The sequence below is a fragment of the Cherax quadricarinatus genome, chromosome 4, assembly GCF_038502225.1.
Source record: "Cherax quadricarinatus isolate ZL_2023a chromosome 4, ASM3850222v1, whole genome shotgun sequence".
Taxonomy (NCBI): domain Eukaryota; kingdom Metazoa; phylum Arthropoda; class Malacostraca; order Decapoda; family Parastacidae; genus Cherax; species Cherax quadricarinatus.
In genome coordinates this window covers 19,288,636-19,315,322 of record NC_091295.1, presented here as the reverse complement: position 1 = coordinate 19,315,322, position 26,687 = coordinate 19,288,636, and the positions used below count along the sequence as shown (strand labels likewise).

The following is a 26,687-nucleotide window of genomic DNA, read 5'->3' as shown; positions in this document are numbered from 1 at the left end:
TCATCTTGCCATATAGGACAAGTGAAAATTTGTGTATGCAATAATTTCGCCAAAATCATTCTGAACCTAACGAAAAAAATATATTTCACTGTGTTTGTTTAGTTTTAAATTACTGTAAACAAATCTAAAATATATTTAGTTGGGTTAGGCTAAAATAAATTGTTCTTGTTATAATAAGGTTAGGTAAGTTTTCTAAGATTCTTTTGGTGCAAAATTAATTTTTTTTACATTAACATTAATGAAAAAAATATATCTTTAAACGTATAAAAGAAAATTTCAGAAAGGACTTAATTTTAAATGAGTTCTTGCTACCAAACCAAACCATACCCCCTGCTGGGATTGAACCCGCGGTCATATGACCGCGGGTTCAATCCCGGCCGGGGGTATGGTTTATTTGCAATCGTGTCATTACGATTTCTTGAGTCGAGTTCTTGCTAATTGACCAGTTTTACATATTCGGCACGACATATATATACATATATATATATAATATATATATATAATATATATATATATAATTATATATATATATATATATATATATTTTTTTTTTTTTTTTTTTTTTTTTTTGAACAAGTCGGCCGTCTCCCACCGAGGCAGGGTGACCCAAAAAAGAAAGAAAATCCCCAAAAAGAAAATACTTTCATCATCATTCAACACTTTCACCACACTCGCACATTATCACTGTTTTTGCAGAGGTGCTCAGAATACAACAGTCTAGAAGCATACACATATAAAGATACACAACATATCCCTCCAAACTGCCAATATCCCAAACCCCTCCTTTAAAGTGCAGGCATTGTACTTCCCATTTCCAGGACTCAAGTCCGACTATATGAAAATAACCGGTTTCCCTGAATCCCTTCACTAAATATTACCCTGCTCACACTCCAACAGATCGTCAGGTCCCAAGTACCATTCGTCTCCATTCACTCCTATCTAACACGCTCACGCACGCTTGCTGGAAGTCCAAGCCCCTTACCCACAAAACCTCCTTTACCCCCTCTCTCCAACCCTTTCGAGGACGACCCCTACCCCGCCTTCCTTCCCCTATAGATTTATATGCTTTCCATGTCATTCTACTTTGATCCATTCTCTCTAAATGACCAAACCACCTCAACAACCCCTCTTCTGCCCTCTGACTAATACTTTTATTAACTCCACACCTTCTCCTAATTTCCACACTCCGAATTTTCTGCATAATATTTACACCACACATTGCCCTTAAACAGGACATCTCCACTGCCTCCAACCGTCTCCTCGCTGCTGCATTTACCACCCAAGCTTCACACCCATATAAGAGTGTTGGTACTACTATACTTTCATACATTCCCTTCTTTGCCTCCATAGATAACGTTTTTTGACTCCACATATACCTCAACGCACCACTCACCTTTTTTCCCTCATCAATTCTATGATTAACCTCATCCTTCATAAATCCATCCGCCGACACGTCAACTCCCAAGTATCTGAAAACATTCACTTCTTCCATACTCCTCCTCCCCAATTTGATATCCAATTTTTCTTTATCTAAATCATTTGACACCCTCATCACCTTACTCTTTTCTATGTTCACTTTCAACTTTCTACCTTTACACACATTCCCAAACTCATCCACTAACCTTTGCAATTTTTCTTTAGAATCTCCCATAAGCACAGTATCATCAGCAAAAAGTAACTGTGTCAATTCCCATTTTGAATTTGATTCCCCATAATTTAATCCCACCCCTCTCCCAAACACCCTAGCATTTACTTCCTTAACAACCCCATCTATAAATATATTAAACAACCATGGTGACATTACACATCCCTGTCTAAGACCTACTTTTACCGGGAAATAGTCTCCCTCTCTTCTACACACCCTAACCTGAGCCTCACTATCTTCATAAAAACTCTTTACAGCATTTAATAACTTACCACCTATTCCATATACTTGCAACATCTGCCACATTGCTCCTCTATCCACTCTATCATATGCCTTTTCTAAATCCATAAATGCAATAAAAACTTCCCTACCTTTATCTAAATACTGTTCACATATATGCTTCAATGTAAACACTTGATCTACACATCCCCTACCCACTCTGAAACCTCCTTGCTCATCCGCAATCCTACATTCTGTCTTACCTCTAATTCTTTCAATTATAACCCTACCGTACACTTTTCCTGGTATACTCAGTAAGCTTATTCCTCTATAATTTTTACAGTCTCTTTTGTCCCCTTTCCCTTTATATAAAGGGACTATACATGCTCTCCGCCAATCCCTAGGTACCTTCCCCTCTTTCATACATTTATTGAACAAAAGTACCAACCACTCCAACACTATATCCCCCCCTGCTTTTAACATTTCTGTCATGATCCCATCAGTACCAGCTGCTTTACCCCCTTTCATTTTACGTAATGCCTCACGTACCTCCCCCACACTTACATTCTGCTCTTCTTCACTCCTAAAAGATGGTATACCTCCCTGACCAGTGCATGAAATTACTGCCTCTGTTTCTTCCTTAACATTTAAAAGTTCCTCAAAATATTCTCGCCATCTACCTAATACCTCCATCTCCCCATCTACTAACTCCCCTACTCTGTTTTTAACTGACAAATCCATATTTTCCCTTGGCTTTCTTAACTTGTTTAACTCACTCCAAAATTTTTTCTTATTTTCATTAAAATTTCTTGACAGTGCCTCTCCCACTCTATCATCTGCTCTCCTTTTGCACTCTCTCACCACTCTCTTTACCTTTCTTTTACTCTCCATATATTCTGCTCTTCTTATAACACTTCTGCTTTGTAAAAACCTCTCATAAGCTACCTTTTTCTCTTTTATCACACCCTTTACTTCATCATTCCACCAATCACTCCTCTTTCCTCCTGCACCCACCCTCCTATAACCACAAACTTCTGCCCCACATTCTAATACTGCATTTTTAAAACTATTCCAACCCTCTTCAACCCCCCCATTACTCATCTTTGCACTATCCCACCTTTCTGCCAATAGTCGCTTATATCTCGCCCGAACTTCCTCCTCCCTTAGTTTATACACTTTCACCTCCCTCTTACTTGTTGTTGCCACCTTCCTCTTTTCCCATCTACCTCTTACTCTAACTGTAGCTACAACTAAATAATGATCCGATATATCAGTTGCCCCTCTATAAACATGTACATCCTGGAGCCTACCCATCAACCTTTTATCCACCAATACATAATCTAATAAACTACTTTCATTACGTGCTACATCATACCTTGTATATTTATTTATCCTCTTTTTCATAAAATATGTATTACTTATTACCAAATTTCTTTCTACACATAGCTCAATTAAAGGCTCCCCATTTACATTTACCCCTGGCACCCCAAATTTACCTACTACTCCCTCCATAACATTTTTACCCACTTTAGCATTGAAATCCCCAACCACCATTACTCTCACACTTGATTCAAAACTCCCCACGCATTCACTCAACATTTCCCAAAATCTCTCTCTCTCCTCTACACTTCTCTCTTCTCCAGGTGCATACACGCTTATTATAACCCACTTTTCACATCCAATCTTTATTTTACTCCACATAATCCTTGAATTAATACATTTATAGTCCCTCTTTTCCTGCCATAGCTTATCCTTCAACATTATTGCTACTCCTTCTTTAGCTCTAACTCTATTTGAAACCCCTGACCTAATCCCATTTATTCCTCTCCATTGAAACTCTCCCACCCCCTTCAGCTTTGTTTCACTTAAAGCCAGGACATCCAGCTTCTTCTCATTCATAACATCCACAATCATCTCTTTCTTATCATCTGCACAACATCCACGCACATTCAGACTTCCCACTTTGACAATTTTCTTCTTCTTATTCTTTTTAGTAATCTTTACAGGAAAAGGGGTTACTAGCCCATTGTTCCCGGCATTTTAGTTGACTTTTACAACACGCATGGCTTACGGAGGAAAGATTCTTATTCCACTTCCCCATGGATATAAAAGGAAAATTAATAAGACCAAGAACTATTAAGATAAAATCAAAGAAAACTCAGATGAGTGTGTATGAATAAATGTGTATATGTATGTGTAGTGTGACCTAAGTGTAAGTAGAAGTAGCAAGACATGCCTGTAATCTTGCATATTTATGAGACAGACAAAAGACATCAGCAATCCTACCATCATGTAAAACAATTACAGGCTTTCGTTTTACACTCACTTGGCAGGACGGTAGTACCTCCCTGGGTGGTTGCTGTCTACCAACCTACTACCTATATATATATATATATATATATATATATATATATATATATATATATATATATATATATATATATATATATATATATATATATATATATATATATATATATATATATATATATATATATATATATATATATATATATATATATATATATATATATATATATATATATATATATATATATATATATATATATATATATATATATATATATATATATATATATATATATATATATATATATATATATATATATATATATATATATATATATATATATATATATATATTGTGTGTGTGTGTGTATTTATATAAAATACAACTTGTTCATGAATACCTTAATAAAATGTATATATGTATCCCTTATATATTATGACTGCCATGACGAAGACACTCTTGAATCAGCTCATGAAAAGTAGTGAAGTTAATTAATAAATGAAATTCACTAGTAAAATTTTTTTGCTTTCTCATAAAACAATTATGTCTATAAGTGATTTAGTGCAGTTTGAAAGATTTTTAACGACTAAGTTAAGGGAATTTTCATACTTTCGTGATTTAGTTGATGACCTGTATTTATGAAAGATGGTGCAAGGCTGAGAATTGTAAACAAACAAAGTGGACGCCTTAAATATTACAAAATATTTGCTGTTTCACTGCTCACTGATATATATACATACATTTTTTCTTAAGTTGTAAGCAGCAAGATGTCTGTATATGCACAGGCTTTGAGCTTTATAGATACAGCATTAAGAATACCGCCACTCTTTATTATGGACGAGGTTCTCAAGTGCTGTTTTGGCTTCTCAGGATCTATAGGAGTCCGGTGAGTTTTATTATTATATTATTTATGGGGAAGCCATAAACCCATATGAGTTATACAACTATTGAGGCTTGGGAAACAATCAGGTTTGATGAAAGGAAGAGCATAACTCCTTCATATATAGCAGTATGACCCTTGTGGGTATAGAGCTTAATGTTGATAATAATAATAATAATAATTTAATTCATATAATCAGTTGGTCTTCACCTGCATCAAGGCCCCTCCCTTGAAAGGTCTATAATTCGTGTACAGAGTTCTAGTATTTGTTAGTATATTGTATTTAGAAAAAAAATGTAGTGCTGTAGATTTTATCCAGATTATTAATCTAGAGGGTTAGTAACCCAAGATAATTTAAAAAGGATACTGTGTCTGGTTTATTGCCATTAGTGTCCTTTGATCATCTTCCCAAGATGCAACCCACAGCAGTTAGTTAATACTGAAGTATCTATATATTGATTGATGAATAAGACACGTGCAACACTTGGGTATTGTTGAAATGTTTCATCTGAACAGCAGGCTACTTCAGTCTAGTACAGGCAGTTATAATACCAGAGACAGTAAATAGAAGGTAGTCAATCTCCCAGCTTAAAGCAGAGGCGTGAGGCCAGCGACATACTGACAGTGAGGTGTAGCAGCTGGAGATGACAACAGGTTTAAGGAAACATACCCAATATTTCCACTTGTGATGAGATCCTAAAGGTATAAGCAGAAGGCACTGCCACTTGAGCCATGAGTGCTTTTTATAGTAGTTATGCAATGATGACATTTTTAAATTCTTGATTTTGTATACTTCTCTGTTTTCAGGAACATAACCACCATGTTATCAGAAATTTAGTAAAATTATTAACTTTTGACTTACATTGCGTTATACAATTGGAGGGCATAAATATTGGCTATGGAGTCACATATATAGCTGACCAGTAAAAGAATTTAAATTTTTAAGGGTTCATAATTTGCATAAGGTGTTCAAAATAGGGTCTGAGTGTTTTCATGCCATCATACTAAACATTGAACAAATGACCAGGTTAAAAGAATAAGAACCAGTACACTACAAAACAATACAATTTTTATTTCTTTATGCAGTACAAATAATGTAGCTTACATGTAACAGAACAGTGGTAGGCACAAAAGAAAGCCACTAATTATGCAATGCATTTTGGGCAAACTAAGCCTAATGCTTAAATGTTACTTAAGATGTAGACTTAAATTATTAAGTAGGACTCCTTATGCGGTTAATTACACTCATAAGCCACACCGAGATCCAGCTGTACTGTGAAAGATCATCAGATTCTCTTGAATCCATGTTAAATGGAGTTTTAAGCACATTCTCTATTGGGTCTAGTTGTGAGTCTAATAATAATTTAAGCACATTACCATTATTTATTTGCTGTGTGCCAAATCCAACACAGTGCTAATATGGTGGGTTGATATAATTTGTCTCTGATGGGTAAATTTTTTTTTTTTTTTAATTGCTAATTTGAATAAATCACTCTAATAGTGTATTTGTACTTATTTACTGTACTGGGTATTTACAGATTTCAAATACAGATACTGCATGTACAGTGGACCCTCGACCAATGGTTTTACTCCATTCCAGAGAGCTAGCCTTTAGTCGAATTAGCCATTAGTCGAATTAATTTTCCCCATAAGACATAATGGAAATAGAATTAATCCAGTCCAGACACCCAAAAGTATTAACCCGTAAATGGTCCAAACGTATATATACGTTTATACCGTTAGTGCCCCAAACGTATATATATGTTTTATGTGTCCTACATTTAACATTGCCACGATAAGCCTGAGTCGCCTAAACATGTGAGAATGGGTTTGAGTCTCAGTAGTAGTACCAGTTCCTAGTAACCAGTTACCAGTAACCAGTGTATCAGTAGATGACTTACTACCAACCGTCTCTGCGTGAATCACTGACTGTATTCATATTGCTGCTGACCATAGCAGGATTTCAAACACCCCCTCACATAGGCACTGTGGGTCAGTTAGTCTTACGATAGAGAGCAGAGAGGCAGGACGGCAGTTGGCGCCTTCACACACATTCCGTTATATTATACGTACTACCAGCCTACGTGAGTATTTTTACCCTATCCACGTTTTCGAAACCCACATGACAAATGGTGACAGCGGTGGGATTGAACTCTTGGATAGTCAAGGTCCATCTGGCTAACCTTCCAGTAGGTTGTTTGTCCTGGAATAGAGGTATCAGTGCCAAAACCCTTGTAACAAATCCAGGGTTGAAAAGACTTTGTTATCTCCGATGTTACGTAAAAGATCACCCAGTACAGGAAGTGGGAAGCGATCTGGAATAGTTTTCGCATTTAACTTCCTAAAGTCAATCACTGGGCGCCAAGTACCATCCTTCTTAGGTACTAGGATCAAGGGTGCATTCCAAGGTGAATTACTAGGTGCAATAACTCCATCATCAAGCATTTGATTGATCAATTCTTCTGCGACAGCAACTTGTGAATGAGGCATTCTGTACGCAGGTATATAGATGGGTCTAGTACCAGGTTCAAGTGGAATACGATGGGACAATAAGGTCGTAATACCCATCTTCTCACCTGCTCTCAGTAGTAGTACCAGTTCCTAGTAACCAGTTACCAGTAACCAGTGTACCAGTAGATGACTCACTACCAACCGTCTCTGCGTGAATCACTGACTGTATTCATATTGCTGCTGACCATAGCAGGATTTCAAACACCCCCTCACATAGGCACTGTGGGTCAGTTAGTCTTACGATAGAGAGCAGAGAGGCAGGACGGCGGTTGGCGCCTTCACACACATTCCGTTATATTATACATACTACCAGCCTACATGAGTATTTTTACCCTATCCACGTTTTCGAAACCCACATGACATGAGCACTCACTGTGCACCATATTAAAATAATTGGGGATGCCTGGGTTCCATATGCTCTTTTTTCCTATTAAAAAAACAACAATGTTTTTTTCTCAAAAAAGTTGGGGCAGTACGGTAGTGAACGTATATATATGTTTGGACCGTTTACGGGTTAAACGAAATAATTTTTTTTTACGTGAAATATACATTTCCCTACACAGAAATGAATGGTACATGCAAAATAAACAATAATTAAATACCACTTACCTTTCTTGTGGAGTTGTTGATGAGTGATGTGCCAGCAGTAGGGGAGATTCAGGTGTTCTATTGTTTGGAAGGAAAATCCCCTTCCATAAAGACTTCAGGTAACAAGTTCTTTTCTGGGGTTACCTCCCTTCTTGGTTTTTTAATGCCACTAGGACCAGCTTGAGAGTCACTGGACCCTTGTCGCACAAAATATCAGTCCAGAGAGCTCTGTTTCTCACATGCCCTTAGGATTTCCCTAAAATGGGACACAAGAGTGTCATTGTACGTGTTGCCAATACAGCTTGCAACAGCTGTGACAGGATAAAATTCATCCATAAATGCTTGCACCTTTGTTAACATTGTACACATTTCCTTAATCCTTGATGAAGGCAACTTCCTTCGTATCTGTTCCTCCTGCTCTGAAGCACATTCCTGAGCTGTGATCTGTTGTTGTTGCACCTCACGCTCTTGCAGGTCGGCAGTGGTTAGTTTTTCATCGTTGTTCTGCACCAACTCTTCCACATCCTCGCCACAAATCTCCAACCCCATGGACTTCCCCAATGACACAATAGCTTCCACAACTGGCATAGGCTCCTGAGGATTAGCCCCAAACCCTTCAAAATCCCTCTCTTGTACACATTCTGGCCACAGTTTCCTCCAAGCAGAGTTCAAAGTCCTGCAAGTCACTCCCTCCCAAGCCTTACCTATAAGGTTTATGCAACTGAGGATATTGAAGTGATCTTTCCAAAACTCTCTTAGGGTCAGTTCAGTGTCTGAGGTCACTTCATAGCACTTTTGAAACACTGCTCTTGTGTAGAGTTTTTTGAAGTTTGAAATAACCTGCTGGTCTATGGGCTGGAGGAGAAGAGTTGTATTAGGAGGCAAAAACTTCACTTTAATGAAGCTAAACTCCCCTGCAATTTGCTCTTGCAAGTCGTGAGGATGAGCAGGAGTATTGTTTATTACCAGGAGGCATTTGAGTGACACAGGAGGTAATTTTTCATAGTGGAGCCAGACACACCATAAAACCAGTCCATGAAAATTTCCCTAGTGACCCATGCCTTACTGTTTGATCTCCACAGCACACACAAATTACCCTTGACGATATTGTTTTTCTTGAACACTCTGGGAGTTTCAGAGTGATACACTAATAAAGGCTTCACTTTCTGATCACCACTAGCATTACTACACAGCATTAATGTCAGCCTGTCTTTCATAGGCTTATGTCTTGGGAGTCCCCTTTCCTCCAGTTACAAGCACTAAAAACACTGGAATAATACAAAATATATCACAGGTACACGTGGAATCGACCGCAACGGCTTGTAAACAATGGCACACTGAGTCTTGGAGTGGCTGGGTCCGCTCAGGCCGCACTCCAGCCGCATGGACACATTTGGGACGAAAGCCGTTAGATAAGTTTTTCGCCGTTGGTTGAGCCATTTTTTTACGCCAATGAGTGCTGTTAGACGAATTTCCCGTTAGTTGATGCCGCTGTAGCTCGGGGGTCCACTGTACTATACTGTATGACCAAATCGTGTAACGCTTTATATTAGTCTGGAGAATCACTTGAGGAAGGTCTTAATCATGAGATGATGCACTGAAGGGTTCTGTTGGCTTCCCTCTAGGAGCAAAGCAAAAAGCATCCACCTCCACATGGTGCTGTTGTTGATGTGGTATCTATGGACACAGATTCCAAAACCGGGGAGGTCTTTGACACTATGGTGGGCAATGACAGTTGGAAACATTTATTTCTCAGTACTTGAGGGCCTGGTCTCCAATCTGCACACTGCCATAACAACATACTGGAGTGGGAGATATGGGAGGAAGTGTAAAATAAACCCAGTGAGGAGCAGGGGTGCAGTGAGGACAATAAGGGAACACTGTATCAACATCCACGGTCCCAGACTATTCAACATCTTACCAGAAGATATCAGAAACACGACTGGAACAAGTGTAGAAGCCTTCAAGAGGAAACTGGACAAGTATCTTCACCAAGTATCTGTCTTAAGGATTACTCCACGTAAACCTCCAACAAATCCAGATCAAGTCCCAACCCCACTTTACACTCACACACAAAAGTTCAAAGCCAACCACATTCTACTCAAAGCTAACCACACCCTACTGAAAGCTCACATCAACTGGTAGGTCTGATGTGCTTTCACAAATGCGCTGATGTTATTTATACCATTTTTACAATAATGCAGTATTCTGCATAAAAGTAAATCTATTTTTTTTTTGTGAATAAAAATCTAAAATGGAAAGGAAGAGTATGCCAGATCAACCAGGCTGTGATGGATATGTAGGGCAGTGTGCCTCCAGCAGCAGCAGCCTGGTTGACCAGGCAAACACCAGACGAGCCTGGCCCATGGCCGGGCTCTGAGAGTAGTGAAACTCTCAAAACTCTTCAAAGGTATATCAAAGGTGCTGGACTTTGATGTTCTGTGTGTAAAGACATTACATACAGGCAGGCCCCACTTTACAGCACTTCACTTTACAGTTTCACTAATACAGTGGTTTTCAGTTACAGTAAGTCCTCAACTTACAAACACATTAGGGATCTCCTGAATCGTGTATAATATTCATAATACAGGAAGTCTTCAACGTATGAATGCATTGAGGACCCTCTGTATTATGTATAATAATGATATAATAATGATATTTTACACAATAATGATAAAATAATGATATTTTTCACAATAATGATAAAATAATGATATTACACACAATACAGAAGATTCTCAACATGTTTGTAAGTCAAGGACTTACTGTATACCCATTCTTCATTTATTTAGACTTCCTACAATAAATATATTCACCACTCACTATAAGCTAAGGATGAAAATATTTTAAAGTAAGTAATGTGTGTACTGTATATGCATTTTATAGGCCTATCTATATTTCTCACCTAATATATGATAGGGTAAACATGTTATCAGGCTTTTATACGCATTTGAAAGTGAAAAAAGGCAATTATTCACTTTACAACAATGTTTGCTTTACAGCAGCAGCCTGGAACCTAACCTGCTGTACAAGTGGGGCCTCCTGTACTTGATAACTTTCATTGTCTTTAAAAAACTGAGGCAAATTACTGTATGTACAGTATATGGGTAAGGCTGAATAGATTTAATTTTTATTTTGCTAGAAACAATCATATACAGTGGCACCTCAGTTTTCGTATGCCCCAGTTTTCGTAGGATTCGGTTTTTGACGACTTTTTCATCGAAATTTTGTCCCAGTTTTCGTACATCTGCTCGGTTTTCGTAGAGTTGAAAATGGTCCGTACCAAACGTGTCCGCGTGACTCGGCCACTCAAGCGCCCACACAAAGCACCCCACTCAGTCTGCCTTTGTTTCTCATTGAGTGAGCATCACCCCGCGTGTTCATCCAAAACATTTCGTAATAATCCACTGTTTTTTTGTGTTTGTTTATTGAGTGCGACTGCTAAGTAAGCCACCATAGGGCCAAAGAAAGTTCTGAGTGCCAGCCTTTTGATAAAGAAGGTGAGAAACACGATAGAATTCAAGAAAGAACACGTAGCAAAGTAGCATGAAAGTGGCGTATGCGTGGCTGATCTCACCAGGATGTACAGGAAGTCCACATCAACGATCAGTTCCATCCTGGCGAAGAAGAAAGAAATCAAGGAAGCTGATGTTGTGAAGGGGGTAAATGTGCTAATGAAACAGAGATCGCAAACAATCAAAGATGTTGAGAAGTTGTTGTTGGTGTGGATCAATGAAAAACAGTTAGTGGGAGATAGTGTTTTGGAGGCGATAATTTGCGAAAAGGCAAGGCAATTGCATGCGGATCTCACAAAGAAAATGCCTGGAGCGAGTGCTGCTGTTAGTGAATTTATGCCAGCAGAGGCTGGTTTGACAAATTCAAGAAGTGAGCTGGCATACACAGTGTGGTAAGGCATGGCGAGGCTGCAAGTTCGGAAAAACGAGTCTTCAGTAAAGGTATAAGTGATGTTAAAGGTTCATTTATTCATTTCATTAGTTATTTATATTTATTTCTCATTGTTTTCTGTATGTAAAACTATAGTTATTTTATATGAAATGTATTTTTTGTTAATATTTTTGGGTGTCCAGAATGGATTAATTGGATTTACATTATTTTTTATGGGAAATATTGCTTCAGTTTTCGCACGATTCAGTTTTCATCACTTTTTAGAACGGATTAATCATGAAAACCGAGGTTCCACTGTATGTTGAAGAGTACACTTCAAGGATAAAACTATCTGCTACACTCTGTTCAAAATAAAGTTCAGTAAACCTTAGTTAAATGGATCCTGATTTAATAGATTTCAAATTAATGAACAAAATAAAAACAATCAGGCAAAGTCCAATGTTTCCATAATTGTCCTTTATTGGTATAATTGATGGATAAATTACTTTCAGAAGCAGTGGACAAAGTATGTTGTTTCCAAAATTGTCTATTATTGTCATAAAGAAGAGTGGCTGTGGGTTGTGTATAGTTTATGCTTGTTACCTGTTTTTGTGATCTCTGTTATGACATTACAGATAATGTGCTATTTTTTCATTGTATATAATGGTTGTCTTAGTATCCAAAGTTCTTGTATTTTTAGATATGCAAGTCTCCTTAGTGATGGAAATCCATTCCTCAATGATGAAGGTTTTGGACAGCTTCACCATGACGATATGAAAATGTGGGCCACAGAAAATGATACAAGTTTGGGATTGGAGGATTACAGCATATTTGCAAGTATTGCACCTACAGTAGCAAAAGTATTTATGTTTATATTTGGTAAGTATATTGATCCTTTGAGTGTGTTATAAAGTTTATATAATTCTTATGTTATAATATTTCTATATCACCAGTGTTGCTGATATTCTCCATTCAAACTTTCACAAATTATTTTACATCTTGTAAGGTACATATGTTATACAATGTATGTCAAAGGGCCTAAAATCTGGAACACCCTACCTGAAAATTCTAAAACTGCAGACACATTCATCACCTTCAAAACTACCATCAGAAAACATCTTATCTCCCTGATACACCCTGTCAACTAATTACACGAATACCACCTGGTGGTTAACACTTACACTCACTCACCCATTTGACCATAAACAGAAATATCAATCTCAAAACCATACCCCCGGCCGGGATTGAACCCGCGGTCATAGAGTCTCAAAACTCCAGTCCGTCGCGTTAGCCACTAGACGGACTGGAGTTTTGAGACTCTATGACCGCGGGTTCAATCCCGGCCGGGGGTATGGTTTATTTGCAATCGTGTCATTACGATTTCTTAAGTCATATCAATCTCAATCTCAAAATAATGAATCTTAACTAGTCATAAGTTGGCCTGTGATACTCCAATACTGAAACTGTGTATAGTGCCAAAACAAAAGCATTCACATTGCTAAACTCACAAACTAGTATTTAGTCACTTAGCCATAATACCAACTTACCTCATAATTTTGTAATATTTTAAACTTAAGATTTAATTTAAGTCTGCCCGAAATGCCTAGCCATGCTAGGTATTCTAGTGGTACACTCTGTAATTATTATTTTACTACATGTAAACAATACAATAACCAAATTCTGTAAACTCAGCATTGTAATCCTTATAGAGAATAAACTTTGAATTTGAATTTGAATTAGTTTGTAGCTTACACTTTACTATGAAATAACATAGTTGGTAGCTCTCACTTTCACTCTTTTATTTACACAACACTTGCACCACTACTAGTTCTATTCTAGCTGTACTGTATATGAATTATGGTAATAAGTGATTGAAATACTGCATTCATCTAGATCTCTGGTGCAGGGGTTCCCCTGACTTACGAACACTCAAGTTATGTTAATCCTCACTTACAAACGAGGTTCAAGACAGAACATTAAAACATGATTGTTTTATCATTGTGGATCTGCAGTTACAAACATATGATACATAATTTTCCTTTGTATTATTGTTTTCTATAGGATAATAGGTTCAGGGTTGCCAATGACTTGTTTGTAAGTTGAAACACTGGGAATGCAACTTGTTCACAAGTTAGAGATCCCTCTATATTGCCATTTTATGAATGTTATAATTTAAAAGCGCTAGCTGCTCATATTTTATGAGGCCCATTACACATTGTAAAGCAATTTTTTTTACAAATGTTAATGAAACGATGAATTATAGCAGAATATATTATTGCTTTTTATATAGTATTAAATTGTTTATAATTGAGCATTAATATACAACTTCAGTATTGTATTACAGTGGAACCCCTTAGTATTGGCACATATGTATCTGTTTTTGGTCATACAGTGGAACCTCAAAAATCGAACGTATCACATATCGAACGTTTCGAAAATAGGACCATTTTTTTCGGACAAACTGTGTCCCTATTATCGAACGCGCCCCTATTTTCGGACTGCTGGGTACGGGACATGTCCGCGGGGCCCGTTCTGTCTGCGTCCCCGCGCAGGCGCCGTGAGCAGTCTAGCTTTGTTTATGCTTGAGTGAACACTAACCTGCACTCTCATTCGCACATTTTACGATTATTTCGTTGTGTTTAGTGCTTGTGGGACTGTGAAATAAGCTGCCATGGGCCCAAATAAACTTGCTAGTGGTACCCCTGTGATAAAGAAAGTGAGAAACACCATAGATGTGAAGAAGGAAATAATACAGAAGTATGAGAGTGGTGTGAGACTTGTTGAGCTTGCCAGGATGTATGGGAAAAACAAGTCGACCATTGGTTCTATCCTGTCAAAGAAAGAACAAATCAAGGAAGCTGATGTTGCGAAAGGTGTTAATATGCTAACCAAAAAAAGACATGGTGAGGCAGCCAGTTCAGACAAACAGGCGGCTGAGAAGTTTGTACAGGAGTTTAAGGGGTACATAGACAGTGGAGATTTCAAACCTGAACAAGCGTTTAATTGTGACAAAACAGGCTTGTTTTGGAAGAAAATGCCAAAAAGGACCTTCATCACACAGGAGGAAAAGGCACTGCCAGGACACAAACCTATGAAAGACAGGCTTACTTTTTTGTTCTGTGCTAATTCTAGTGGTGATTTTAAGTGAAGCCATTACTTGTGTATCATTCAGAAAATCCCAGAGTGTTTAAGAAAAACAATGTCTTTAAGAACAAGTTATGTGTCTTGTGGAAAGCTAATCATAAGGCATGGGTCACAAGACAAATTTTCAAAGAGTGGGTCTATGAAGTATTTGGCCCCAGTGTGAAAAAATACCTCCAGGAAAAGAAATTGCCACTCAAGTGCCTCCTGTTAATGGACAATGCTCCTGCTCATCCTCCAAACTTATTAGACCTCTTGTCTAAGGACTTCAGTTTTATAAAAGTGAAGTTCTTGCCTCCTAACACCACTCCTCTCCTCCAGCCCATGGACCAGCAGGTAATTTCTAACTTCAAAATCTCTACACAAAAGCAGTGTTTGAAAAGTGCTTTGAAGTGACCACAGACACTAAGTTGACCCCAAGAGAGTTCTGGAGGAATCACTTCAACATCTACAACTCCATAAGCCTTATAGGTAAGGCTTGGGAGGGAGTGACTTCCAGGACTTTGAACTCTGCTTGGAGACAATTGTGGCCAGATTGTGTCCAAAAGAGGGATTTTGAAGGGTTTGAGGCTGACCCTGACCCTGACCCAGCTCACCCTCTGCCTGTTGTGGACTCTATTGTGGCATTGGGGAACACCCTGGGGTTGGAGGTGAGTGGTGAGGATGTGGAAGAGTTGGTGGAGGACCACAGGGAAGAGCTAACCATTGAAGAGCTGCAAGAGTTTCATCTGGAGCAGTATCAGACCACAGCTGAGGAACTTGCTTCAGAGGAGGAGGAAGAGGGAGTGGATGAGGTGCCTTCTTCAAAGATTAAGGAGATTTGTGCCAAGTGGAATGATGTCCAAATGTTTATGCAGAAGTACCACCCTGAGCAAGCTGAAACTAGCCATATTTGCAACAAGTTCAGAGACAGAACAATGTCCCATTTTAGGGAAATGTTAAAGAGGCACCAGAAACAGAGGACTGTGGACAGTTATTTGTGAGACAGGGGTCCAGTGACTCTCAAGCTGGTCCTAGTGGCATTAAAAGACAGAGAAGGGAAGTAACCCCAGAGAGGGCTTTACCTGAAGTCCTCATGGAGGAGGATTCTCCTTCCAAACACTAGCCCCAACTCCCTCTCTCCTCCTCCCTATCTTCCAGATGCCATCACCAATCTTCAATAAAGGTAAGTAAAAATGTTATTTTATATGTATTACTATACATAATTAAAAACTATAGTATTTATTGTATGTAAAACTGTAATTAATCTCTATAAAATGTATTTTTTGTGTGAATATTTTTGGGTTTCTGGAACGGATTAATTGTATTTCCATTATTTCTTATGGGAAATATTGCTTCAAATTTCAGACTTTTCGAATTTAGAACTAGCTCCTGGAATGGATTAAGTTCGATTTTTGAGGTTCCACTGTATATTGATACAATAGTTTAGTTTTGCAGATAGTTTACATCCCTCAATCAAGAGCAACATAACTGTGCTATAAAATGAATATGAGGAATGAGCAAATTTACATGTTTCTGTACATGGTAGAAGGAGGGTGTAGTGGTGGAGGGGCTTGGCCAATGGATTCTAATTATTATTATTTATATATAACTCAAAATCTGTGTGGGTCATTCAGTGCAAGGACTGGTGGAGACTCAGTCCTCCATTTGCTACGTGTGGCCTGGTCTCTGACCAGACAGGCTGTTGGTGATTGAAGGTGGAAACCGTAACATTGCTAATGACATAAATAACACTTACTTCATAACTATACATTATTTCAAATACATGGGCAATTTCACTTTTTCCAAAGTTAACACTGCACCTGTAAAAAATAAGTTATGAAACTGCCTGGAACAATTCACAACTAACTAACAAATTGGAAATATAGGTTAGACAACTTTTTTTTTGGTTCATCTTGACATGAATGACATTTTGGTCCAGGATGGACCAAAATGTTGTCTAGGTCTCTGTAATTTGTGGTCTAATTACACGTGTGCTTATCTGACCATTGAAAACTATGTTTATGTGAAGGACAGAGGAAAATGAGAGAGAAGGGGTGAAGGAAAGTGAAGGGATGAGGGAAGAATAGAAAGAGAAAAGGGGAGAAAGTTAAGGAGGGAGGATGAGAAAGAAGAAATTAGAGGGTCAAGAAGAGGGAGGATAGTCCTTACCTTTTTCAGAACTCTCTCACACACTTGCTCTATGACCCATACAGATTTAGCACTTTTTTTAGTGATAATCGCTCATGTTTGCCTGAAAGTTATACAATTTGCCCCACTCAACAAAAATTTGTGTCAGTCTGCAAGGATTGCCAGGTTGACCTTACAATCCAACATCTCTTTATCGATTACCTCATTCATCAGAGCACATGCCAATTCATTTTGGATGTTTTCTTTAATTCTCTGATCTGCTTACTGTATCTGCCTTCCTTTCTGATGGTCCCACCTTTAACCCTTTCAGGGTCGACAGGCCCTCTCCCAGACTTGTTCTCAGGGTCGACAAATTTTCAAAAAAAAAAAAAAAATTATTTTTTCTTATGAAAAGATAGATAATCTTTTTCCGATCATAATGACACCAAAAGTATAAAATATGATGGAAAACTTACGGAATTATGCTCTCGTGAAGTAAGCGGTCTCAACGATGTTTACGCATCGGCGATTTTGCCCACTTTGAGCCCTATTTTTGGCCAATTCCCGTGTACTAGTCGACAAAAATCGTAACTATTTCGCTAGAAACTTCATTTTGTCTATCGAATGAGTACAAGAAACCACCCATTTACTGATTTCAACTATCCAATAAAGTGGTCAGAATTTAGCAATTTTGCCAATTTCACACAAATTTCAAAAGATGCCAATTTCCAAATAGGGTCCAGAATAAACAAGAAAGACATTCCTGGCACTAAAATAACATTTCCTCTGTTCATTAGTCACATCTCCCATGCCCCTCTTACATTCTTTTGCTTTCCACTTTGAATTTTTATTCTCACAAAAATTAGAAGATTTACTGTTATGCATACTACTGCATTAGTGTAGAAATGGTATAAATAATATCAGCACACTTCTGAAAGAATATTAAACTCACCAGTTGATGTGTATTGGACGCGTAGCATGATTTGTTTACTTTTGAGCTTTGGCAAAAATCGAAGATTTCTGCTACTTGAGCTCAATTTCAAGGTACTTTTCATTGTAAAACCAATCAGAATTGTCTCAATTTCTGTAATATGTCTTCCATTCTATAAATTGAGACCAGGAAAACTAGAATACCATCATAAATACCATACGAAAATACAGTGCAAAGTCGCTGTTTTAAATAAAAAACACTTGAATTTTTTTTTTTCTCATTACACACTGTGTGCTGCAGGATTTTTTTTTATACTGCGCACACTGACCACATAGACCCATTCTTTCATATGTAGGCCTACCAGCTTTCTCTCACTAGATTTGAGGGCGCTAGAATTTAGGCGTACGAGTACGTCAAAAACCCTGGTGCGTTAGCCGTACTAGTACGTCAGAAACCCTGAAAGGGTTAATGCAGACTCACTATGAATTCTTTACTGAAATTAATTTACCACATCATCTGTGATTCCCTGTTCCTTCCCCATTCTTTCTGCTGATCTTTCCTTCAACATCACTACCTCTTCCCCTCTACCATCTCTTTTGCCTCTGCCATGGAGCACTGCATAATGTACTCTGTGGTTTTAGTGCTTTCCCTGAATTTGATAATAAACAAAAATGTGCAGATACTTGAGGTATTGTGATTAGTTAAATGTCCTAATACTAGAGGGTTCACTGCACATTATATCTTTTTTTCCCACACTTGTTAAATGTGTTGTGTAAGGTCTAGTTTTCTCATTTTCTTCATTTTATTTTTCAGTGTATATAATAGCAACGGTGGCATTTCTGCTGAGTTCTCAACGCTTAATTCAAGTTTATATAGTTGTTGCAAGCATGGCTGTGGTGGTTGCTGGATATCAAGTGAACATGGCAACGGTGCGATACTTAACATCCCCTCCACTGTCTGAGCATCCTTCCTTGATCTATAGCATACTGTCTCTCAATGCTACAGAACTTTGGGATAGTGGTGGGACCCTCTCCATATTAACACTTAATTATATATTTCAAGGTTCCTTAGGATATCTCTTTACTCTTTTATATTCAGGACCCCAGTATCCATTGTTGCATAGATTTATGATTCTTTCTTTTCTCTTACCAAATATATCATTATTTTTTGCTCTGCCCAGTGGGATACTTTCCGCTGTACCATTGTTTGCAGCCTTGCTTCCCTTAGCAGTAGTCAAGTACACAGTTGCCAGCAATGTACTCAAATGTACACAAGTGATTATTGAAGGTTACCAGTATTCTCGTAGGATAATGAGGGATTTTGGACTTCATTCTCTCTTAGAATCTGAATGGGTACGACTTAATGTCCCAAATGTGTTAAGGACATTCTGGATAATTCGAGTTGCTCAGCATGTAGTAATTTTATTAGGAGAATTTATGTATGCTAGAGGAGAGTATCAGTCCCTTTGGAGCTTAGATTCAGAAGCTGTTTATGTCATTTTCAAAGGTGTAATGACACAAGGGTGTGAAACTGCTGTGGCACTACTTGGCATGACAAGTGTTGTATCCTATGTAAGTCATTATGTTGGTGTAGTGTTCCAGATGATCCTTCTGACAGTAGAAGATGATGAAAGAAGCATGGGAACAGTTTGTGCTATCTTGTTTTTCATCCTGGCTGAGCAAAGTGGCTTGACAGTTATGGATGGGGAGAAAAGATTTGTTCGATTGTGTAGAAATTTCTGTCTTCTCTTTACAGCAATGCTGCATTTCATACACAATATGGTGAATCCTGTGCTCATGTCCCTGAGTGCATCACGTAATCCAGCTCTCTACAGACATATTAGGGCTTTGATAGTTTGCTTGCTCCTCGTCTTCCTTCCAGTACTGCTGCTGTTTATACTGTGGTCATTTTATCCTCTATCTACTTGGCTACTTGCTGTTTCTGCCTTTTCTATACAAGTCATAGTCAAAACTCTGGTATCACTTCTAATTTATGGATTGTTTCTTATTGATGCTTATTGCAGTACCTTTTGGGAAAGGTTAGATGATTATGTTTATTATATTAAAGCATTTGGGAATAGTGTGGAATTTGTATTTGGAATTCTCTTATTCTTTAATGGAGCTTGGATTTATTTCTTTGAGTCTGGAGGATCCATTCGAGCATTCATGATGTGCATTCATGCTTACTTTAATATATGGTGTGAAGCAAGAAATGGATGGACTGTGTTTATGAAACGACGTACAGCTGTTAATAAAATTAACTCCTTGCCAGAGGCTACACAAAAGCAACTTAATGAACATGACGATGTTTGTGCAATTTGTTTCCAAAACCTGCGAAGTGCTAAAATCACCAAATGTAACCATTATTTTCACAGTGTATGTTTGCGGAAGTGGTTGTATGTTCAGGATTCATGCCCACTATGTCATGAAACACTGTATAAAACTGATACCACTAATGAAAAACAGAGAGTTGGTGAAAATGGAGGGGAAGTGGTATGGGATGTGGGTCCAGAGCAAGATATAGATAGGCATGGTAACCATCAAAATGAAGTACATGTGATAGGTAATGCTGAAATGCAGATGTGGGGGAACCAAGACATTGATGTCATTCTTGGTGAAAATATGAATGTTAGAAATAGAGAGGTAGTGATTGATAATGAAGTAGGAGAGGCTGTAATAGTGGCACCTCAGGTTGAACACCTTGAAGATAGGGCTACACACTAATACCAAAAGGTACTGTGTAATCAATTCAACTCCAGGATAATGCAAAACATCCTATGAATTAAAAAAAAAATACGTATTAATCTAGATCATATAGAGATTCTATCACTGATCAATTTATGCAGTTGGTCAACAATTGTGAAACTGTGCAGCAGTCGGTTAATAAAGTTATTGTGCAATTTTATTTAGAGATATACCAGTGGGTGATTAAAGAAAAGGATAGATGGTATTGTGAGGCTACCAGGTGTATGTATTTACAGAATATATATGCAATAAACCCCTTTGCACCCATCCAGTTCTGTAACAAGTTGCTTTCTTGACACGGAGTGTTGAGTCGGTAATTATGCATCACTCTGTATGTCTTAACATATGTTGGTCACATCTGCAATGACCACAGCTACCTTGCTTCAGTCATGCAGTCATTTATCATAAGAATACACCCATAGAGACAAGTCAGTTATAATATCTTACAGGGACACTAGATTGTAGGAAAATGCTGGGAGAGTGGGTGGGTGAGGAGTGTGTTCTATGCATGTCCAGTGTAGCTAACTTGGCATCTATTCTTAGCTCCTTCCTTATACGAGCACCTCTGTAACCGTCTTATGCCACTTTTGTCACCATGTATGCCTACAACTGATTATGTGTAAGATGCAGCAATGTAAATTTGTTAGATTGAAAGCCTATTGACTGCACATGGATCATTAAGACCTCATTATATCTTCACACAATCATAAATGCCCTTTTAATTCTTAATGTACAGATTAAAGTAGACTCCTGGTGTGTACACAGAAATATACACCTCTTGGTGTATATATCCTCACAGTAATGCAAAATATTTATACTAAGGACTTAAATTTAACCTAGATGGGCAGTTATCTCCCATTAGGCAGCATTTTTCTCATTTTGGTGGCAGTAGCACTTATCATGCCCATTTGTAGCTACTGAAGCAAAGATATGCTCATGATGTCCCATCTTTAATATTTTATCAATCATAACTTTTAAAATTCTTAATAATTGTTCTGTCACTGTTCAGGAAGAACTTTTTAGTATTATTTCAAAACTCATATCCCTCATATTCCAATTTTAATATAATCTATATTGTGAACAACTTTTTTTAGCATTTTCCCATTTATTAATCTGAAGTCTTATTTTAAAAGTTTCTTATTGTAGCAAATGAGTCTCATAATTTTATTCATTACTATGACCCTTCGGTGACAATCTTTTGCCAGTGATGACTAATTTTTTTTTGCTTTTAATATTTTATCAGACTATATTGTTCACGAGACCTGCTTTCTCCTATTTCTATTACATGGCATTTATCAACAATAAATTACATTATTCAGCTGTCACTCTATTTGCTCAACTTATCCAAGTCTATATGCAGGGATTTACAATAAGTTATGTTGCTTTATTTTTAAATCATCCATAAATATGTATAATTTTATATTCATTCTGCCAATTTATGTATTTAAATTAGAAACATAATCAGGGCAAGGTGTGATCATAGTAGCACCCTGCTCGTGGTATCATGTCATGAGGACATATCACCTCCTATAACTTTACATTTTCATTTCAAACAGAAAATTTCCCATCAGCTGTAATAATTTTTCTTGTACTCCTAAATTCTGTAGTTTCCAGAGTATTCTGTCATGAGGAACTGCATTGAAACCTTTCTTTTAGTCTAAATAAATGCAAGCTGCCCATCCATTTATTTCTTGAATAATTTCTTAATAGTTTAATGGATTTGATATACAGGAATTTGCCTGATCAGAACTGAAGTATTTGTTTCAGTAATTATCAGTTTCTGTTCCCCTAGCATATTATCTGTCACAACCACCATCACTTGCTAATTTTATATGCGTGTTTACTTGTAGACAGGTATATAACAGTGGGTCATTGCCCTCATGGGCTTGGTCTCATATCAGGGCTCCCAGTTGATGGCCTGATCATTCATGCTGTTGGTGTTAGTTACACACAGTCAAATGTAAGCATCACAGCCCGGCTGATCAGGAACTGACTTGTTAAACTTATCAAGGTTCCTGTTGAAGACAGCCAGGGGTCTCTTGGTAATTTCCCTTATGTATGAAGGAGGATGTTGAAAAGTCTCTTAATGAGTTATCTCGAGTGTACTCAGTCACCCCTGCTTTTCATTGGAGGCATTTTGCACTCTGCTGGGCCTCTTTATTATTACAATCTGCATGGAAAGTTATGATGCCAGTGTCACGACTTTTTGTGTAATTTATTTCACATACTTATGTTGGTCTTGTGTGATGAAAAATATTATGATGTCTGTCTGGCCGCATTGTATAAATACTTGACAATATAGCATATGTCATGAGATTTGCCCAGTAACCTTGTGGCTATTGTGAAGGGAAGAAGTATTTTTTGGTGTGCACATCAGAGGGCCATAGTTTCATGTGTGTGGGTTCACTACCCCCTCTCTTGTGACCAGTATTAATGTCCAAGAGAAGTGTAAATAAGGAAGATGCATCATCTGTGATTACCTTGCATAAGAGCAGCCATGTTAAACACTATTTTTGTTTAGACATGACTGGAATTACAGTCAGTAAAGCATCTCGTTCAATGTTTTTGCAGCCAGGGAAAGACCCATGTTCCAGTTCCTCTTCCCAAGGGACACTGAAAGTGTTTGTTCATCAAATAAAGGCAAATCCTTCCAGTAAAACACAGGAAGCGAAGGAGAAAAAATCCTTGGTTATTGGAGCATGTATCCCTCAGCTGTCTCCAACAGTCACTCCATGATGACTTAGGATTTAGAAACTTTCGTGCCTGCAGTAAACCTCTTCTCACAGGGCAGCAGAAGGAGGGAGGGGGGGAGAGAGAGAAAGAGAATAGATGAATCAACCTTTACAGTGACTTAGTGGTGGAAGGAGGGTGTATTGTGCACTTCGTTCTGACCCCCACAGTACACTGTGAAACACCTTGCATTCCTCATGGTGTAGGGATGTTTCACTTATTATGGTGTTGGGGAATTAGTAATACTTCCCAAAACTGTCATAATGAATCATAACAATTATTTGGAACTTTCAATGAATTATTTACCTGATTCCTCTGGAAAACCCAATGCAACACTGTTTATGCAATACAGTGCTCCATGCCACACTGCCAAAAGTGTCAAAAAGTGCTTGAGTGATTATGAAGTGCCCTATTTTAGTGACTAGCCAGGTTATAGCCCAGACCTATACTTATGAAGTGTTAACTAAGGGGCCATCACATGTCATCTGGGCTTCATTCTCATCTGTCTTTCAAAATTTATCTTACAATGTTCCTCAATGGCTTATGGACTGATTGAAGTTCCAGGAGAATGCAGCCAAGTATTAACTTTAGTGGCAAGTGTTATATTGCTTAGTTTTTATAACCAACCATAATTTTTTCTTTTCACCAGCATCTTAAATTTCTGTGCAACCTGTGTTTAGGGGGAAATGCTAAACTTGTAGGGGTCACATAGCATCCAAGAAATAGGAAGCAATCAAGTCCAATTCCTTGGATCAAGAGCCCTTCATAAACATCAAGGAACCTCCCTTGAGGGATGCTGAGCCTCTTGCTCTTGTAGGGAGTGATTTGGTATGCAGATTTGGGGCCACTTTCTCCAGAAATTTTCCAGGTGTTAATTATGATACATCTTTCTTGCCTACATTCCAGGGGGTATATACTGTAATGCACTTATTACTTTTAAGATGCATTAATGTTAAACATTTGTACTGTATCAATGATTTTAGCATAAACATCTACCTAAAAGTTCTGAATATGTACTCTCTGAAGCAGAAGAGAAAAGATACAAGACAGTATAAAAATAGAAGATAAATAAGAGCCAGCTCCTAAACCTACACACTGCCATAATAATGTACTGGAACGAGAGATTCAGTAAACCCTCAATGTTATGAATTAATTGGGGAATTTTTCAAGTGTCTGTTTCACCAGAATAATGTTAAAAAATAGCAAATGTAGGTGCATCAGAGACTATTGTACACCTGATATAGTACTGTACATGCACTTTACAGTTTTTTTTTTTTTTTTTTTTTCTTCAACAAGTCGGCCATCTCCCACCGAGGCAGGGTGACCCAAAAAAAAGAAAGAAAATCCCCAAAAAGAAAATACTTTCATCATCATTCAACACTTTCACCACACTCGCACATTATCACTGTTTTTGCAGAGGTGCTCAGAATACAACAGTCTAGAAGCATACACATATAAAGATACACAACATATCCCTCCAAACTGCCAATATCCCAAACCCCTCCTTTAAAGTGCAGGCATTGTACTTCCCATTTCCAGGACTCAAGTCCGATTATATGAAAATAACCGGTTTCCCTGAATCCCTTCACTAAATATTACCCTGCTCACACTCCAACAGATCGTCAGGTCCCAAGTACCATTCGTCTCCATTCACTCCTATCTAACACGCTCACGCATGCTTGCTGGAAGTCCAAGCCCCTTGCCCACAAAACCTCCTTTACCCCCTCTCTCCAACCCTTTCGAGGACGACCCCTACCCCGCCTTCCTTCCCCTATAGATTTATATGCTTTCCATGTCATTCTACTTTGATCCATTCTCTCTAAATGACCAAACCACCTCAACAACCCCTCTTCTGCCCTCTGACTAATACTTTTATTAACTCCACACCTTCTCCTAATTTCCACACTCCGAATTTTCTGCATAATATTTACACCACACATTGCCCTTAAACAGGACATCTCCACTGCCTCCAACCGTCTCCTCGCTGCTGCATTTACCACCCAAGCTTCACACCCATATAAGAGTGTTGGTACTACTATACTTTCATACATTCCCTTCTTTGCCTCCATAGATAACGTTTTTTGACTCCACAGTTATACGGCAATAAACATTGAAAATAAAGTTAAAAGCACAATTTAACCAGTGGAATTTGCTCATTATTTTTGAAGTCCATTATATTGATGGTTTACTGGGAGGAAATGTGGAGTAAATCTAGTGAAGGGCAGGGGTGCCATGGACACAGTAAGGGAACACTGTATTAACATCCGTGAGCCCAGATTATTCAAAATTCTTTCAGAAATACTGCTGAGATAAGTGTAGATGTCTCTTCAAGGGGAAACTTGATCAGTATCTCTGCCAAGTGCCAAATCAACCAGGCTGTAATGGACATAGGCTAGCAGACCCATGAACTACTCTGATTAATAGCCAGGCTGCTAGAGTAGGAAAATTCTTGAAACCGGTCACAGGTATATCACAAATCACAGGTATGTTCCATAAGCTAGTGTGTTCTCAACATGGTGGACATGGCACTTATGTGCTTAACTGCTTATACAGGAAAAACCAGCCATGTTTCTGCTAATTCTATTTTCATCATCATTTCTTAATATTTTATTCTTATACTGATTATGTAAAAGATCCAGCAATGTTATTAATTCATATCAGTAATTTATGCCTAAATAAACATCTATGTATATCCCATAAGATAGGAGGTTTTGTGACCATGGTGGCTGTGAAACTTGTGCTCATGCAGGACTGACCACTGGATTCTGCTTCCACTTTCATCACTATTGATGTAACATTCCCTTATTATTCAACATTGCAATGCTTGTTACATACTTGCATATTAACCCGTTAACTGTCCAAACGTAGATCTACATTCTCTCGCCCAGTGCTCAGAATATTTTGAAAAAAAAAAAAAAAATTCGTTTTTTTTATAGAAATAAAGAGCACATTTTTCTCTGTGACATAAGATAAAAAAAAATTAGGGTAGTACT

General features: G+C 37.9%; 1 protein-coding gene across 1 annotated transcript; it reads left to right on the top strand.

Moving 5' to 3' along the window:
• Nucleotides 1-4,658: 4,658 nt before the first annotated feature.
• On the top strand, nucleotides 4,659-26,626 carry LOC128684167 (protein TRC8 homolog). Its single transcript, XM_053770298.2, has 3 exons — nucleotides 4,659-5,061; nucleotides 12,740-12,918; nucleotides 19,034-26,626. Exons 1-3 carry the CDS (start codon nucleotides 4,943-4,945, stop codon nucleotides 20,941-20,943), a joined length of 2,208 nt encoding a protein of 735 aa, XP_053626273.1. The 5' UTR covers nucleotides 4,659-4,942; the 3' UTR covers nucleotides 20,944-26,626.
• Nucleotides 26,627-26,687: the final 61 nt, after the last annotated feature.

Coding starts and splice junctions, on each gene's coding strand:
- LOC128684167 (XM_053770298.2), top strand. CDS start 4,943: ATGTCTGTATATGCACAGGCTTTGAGCTTTATAGATACAGCATTAAGA. Junction 5,062..12,739: donor TCAGGATCTATAGGAGTCCG/GTGAGTTTTATT, acceptor TTGTATTTTTAG/ATATGCAAGTCTCCTTAGTG. Junction 12,919..19,033: donor AGTATTTATGTTTATATTTG/GTAAGTATATTG, acceptor TTTATTTTTCAG/TGTATATAATAGCAACGGTG.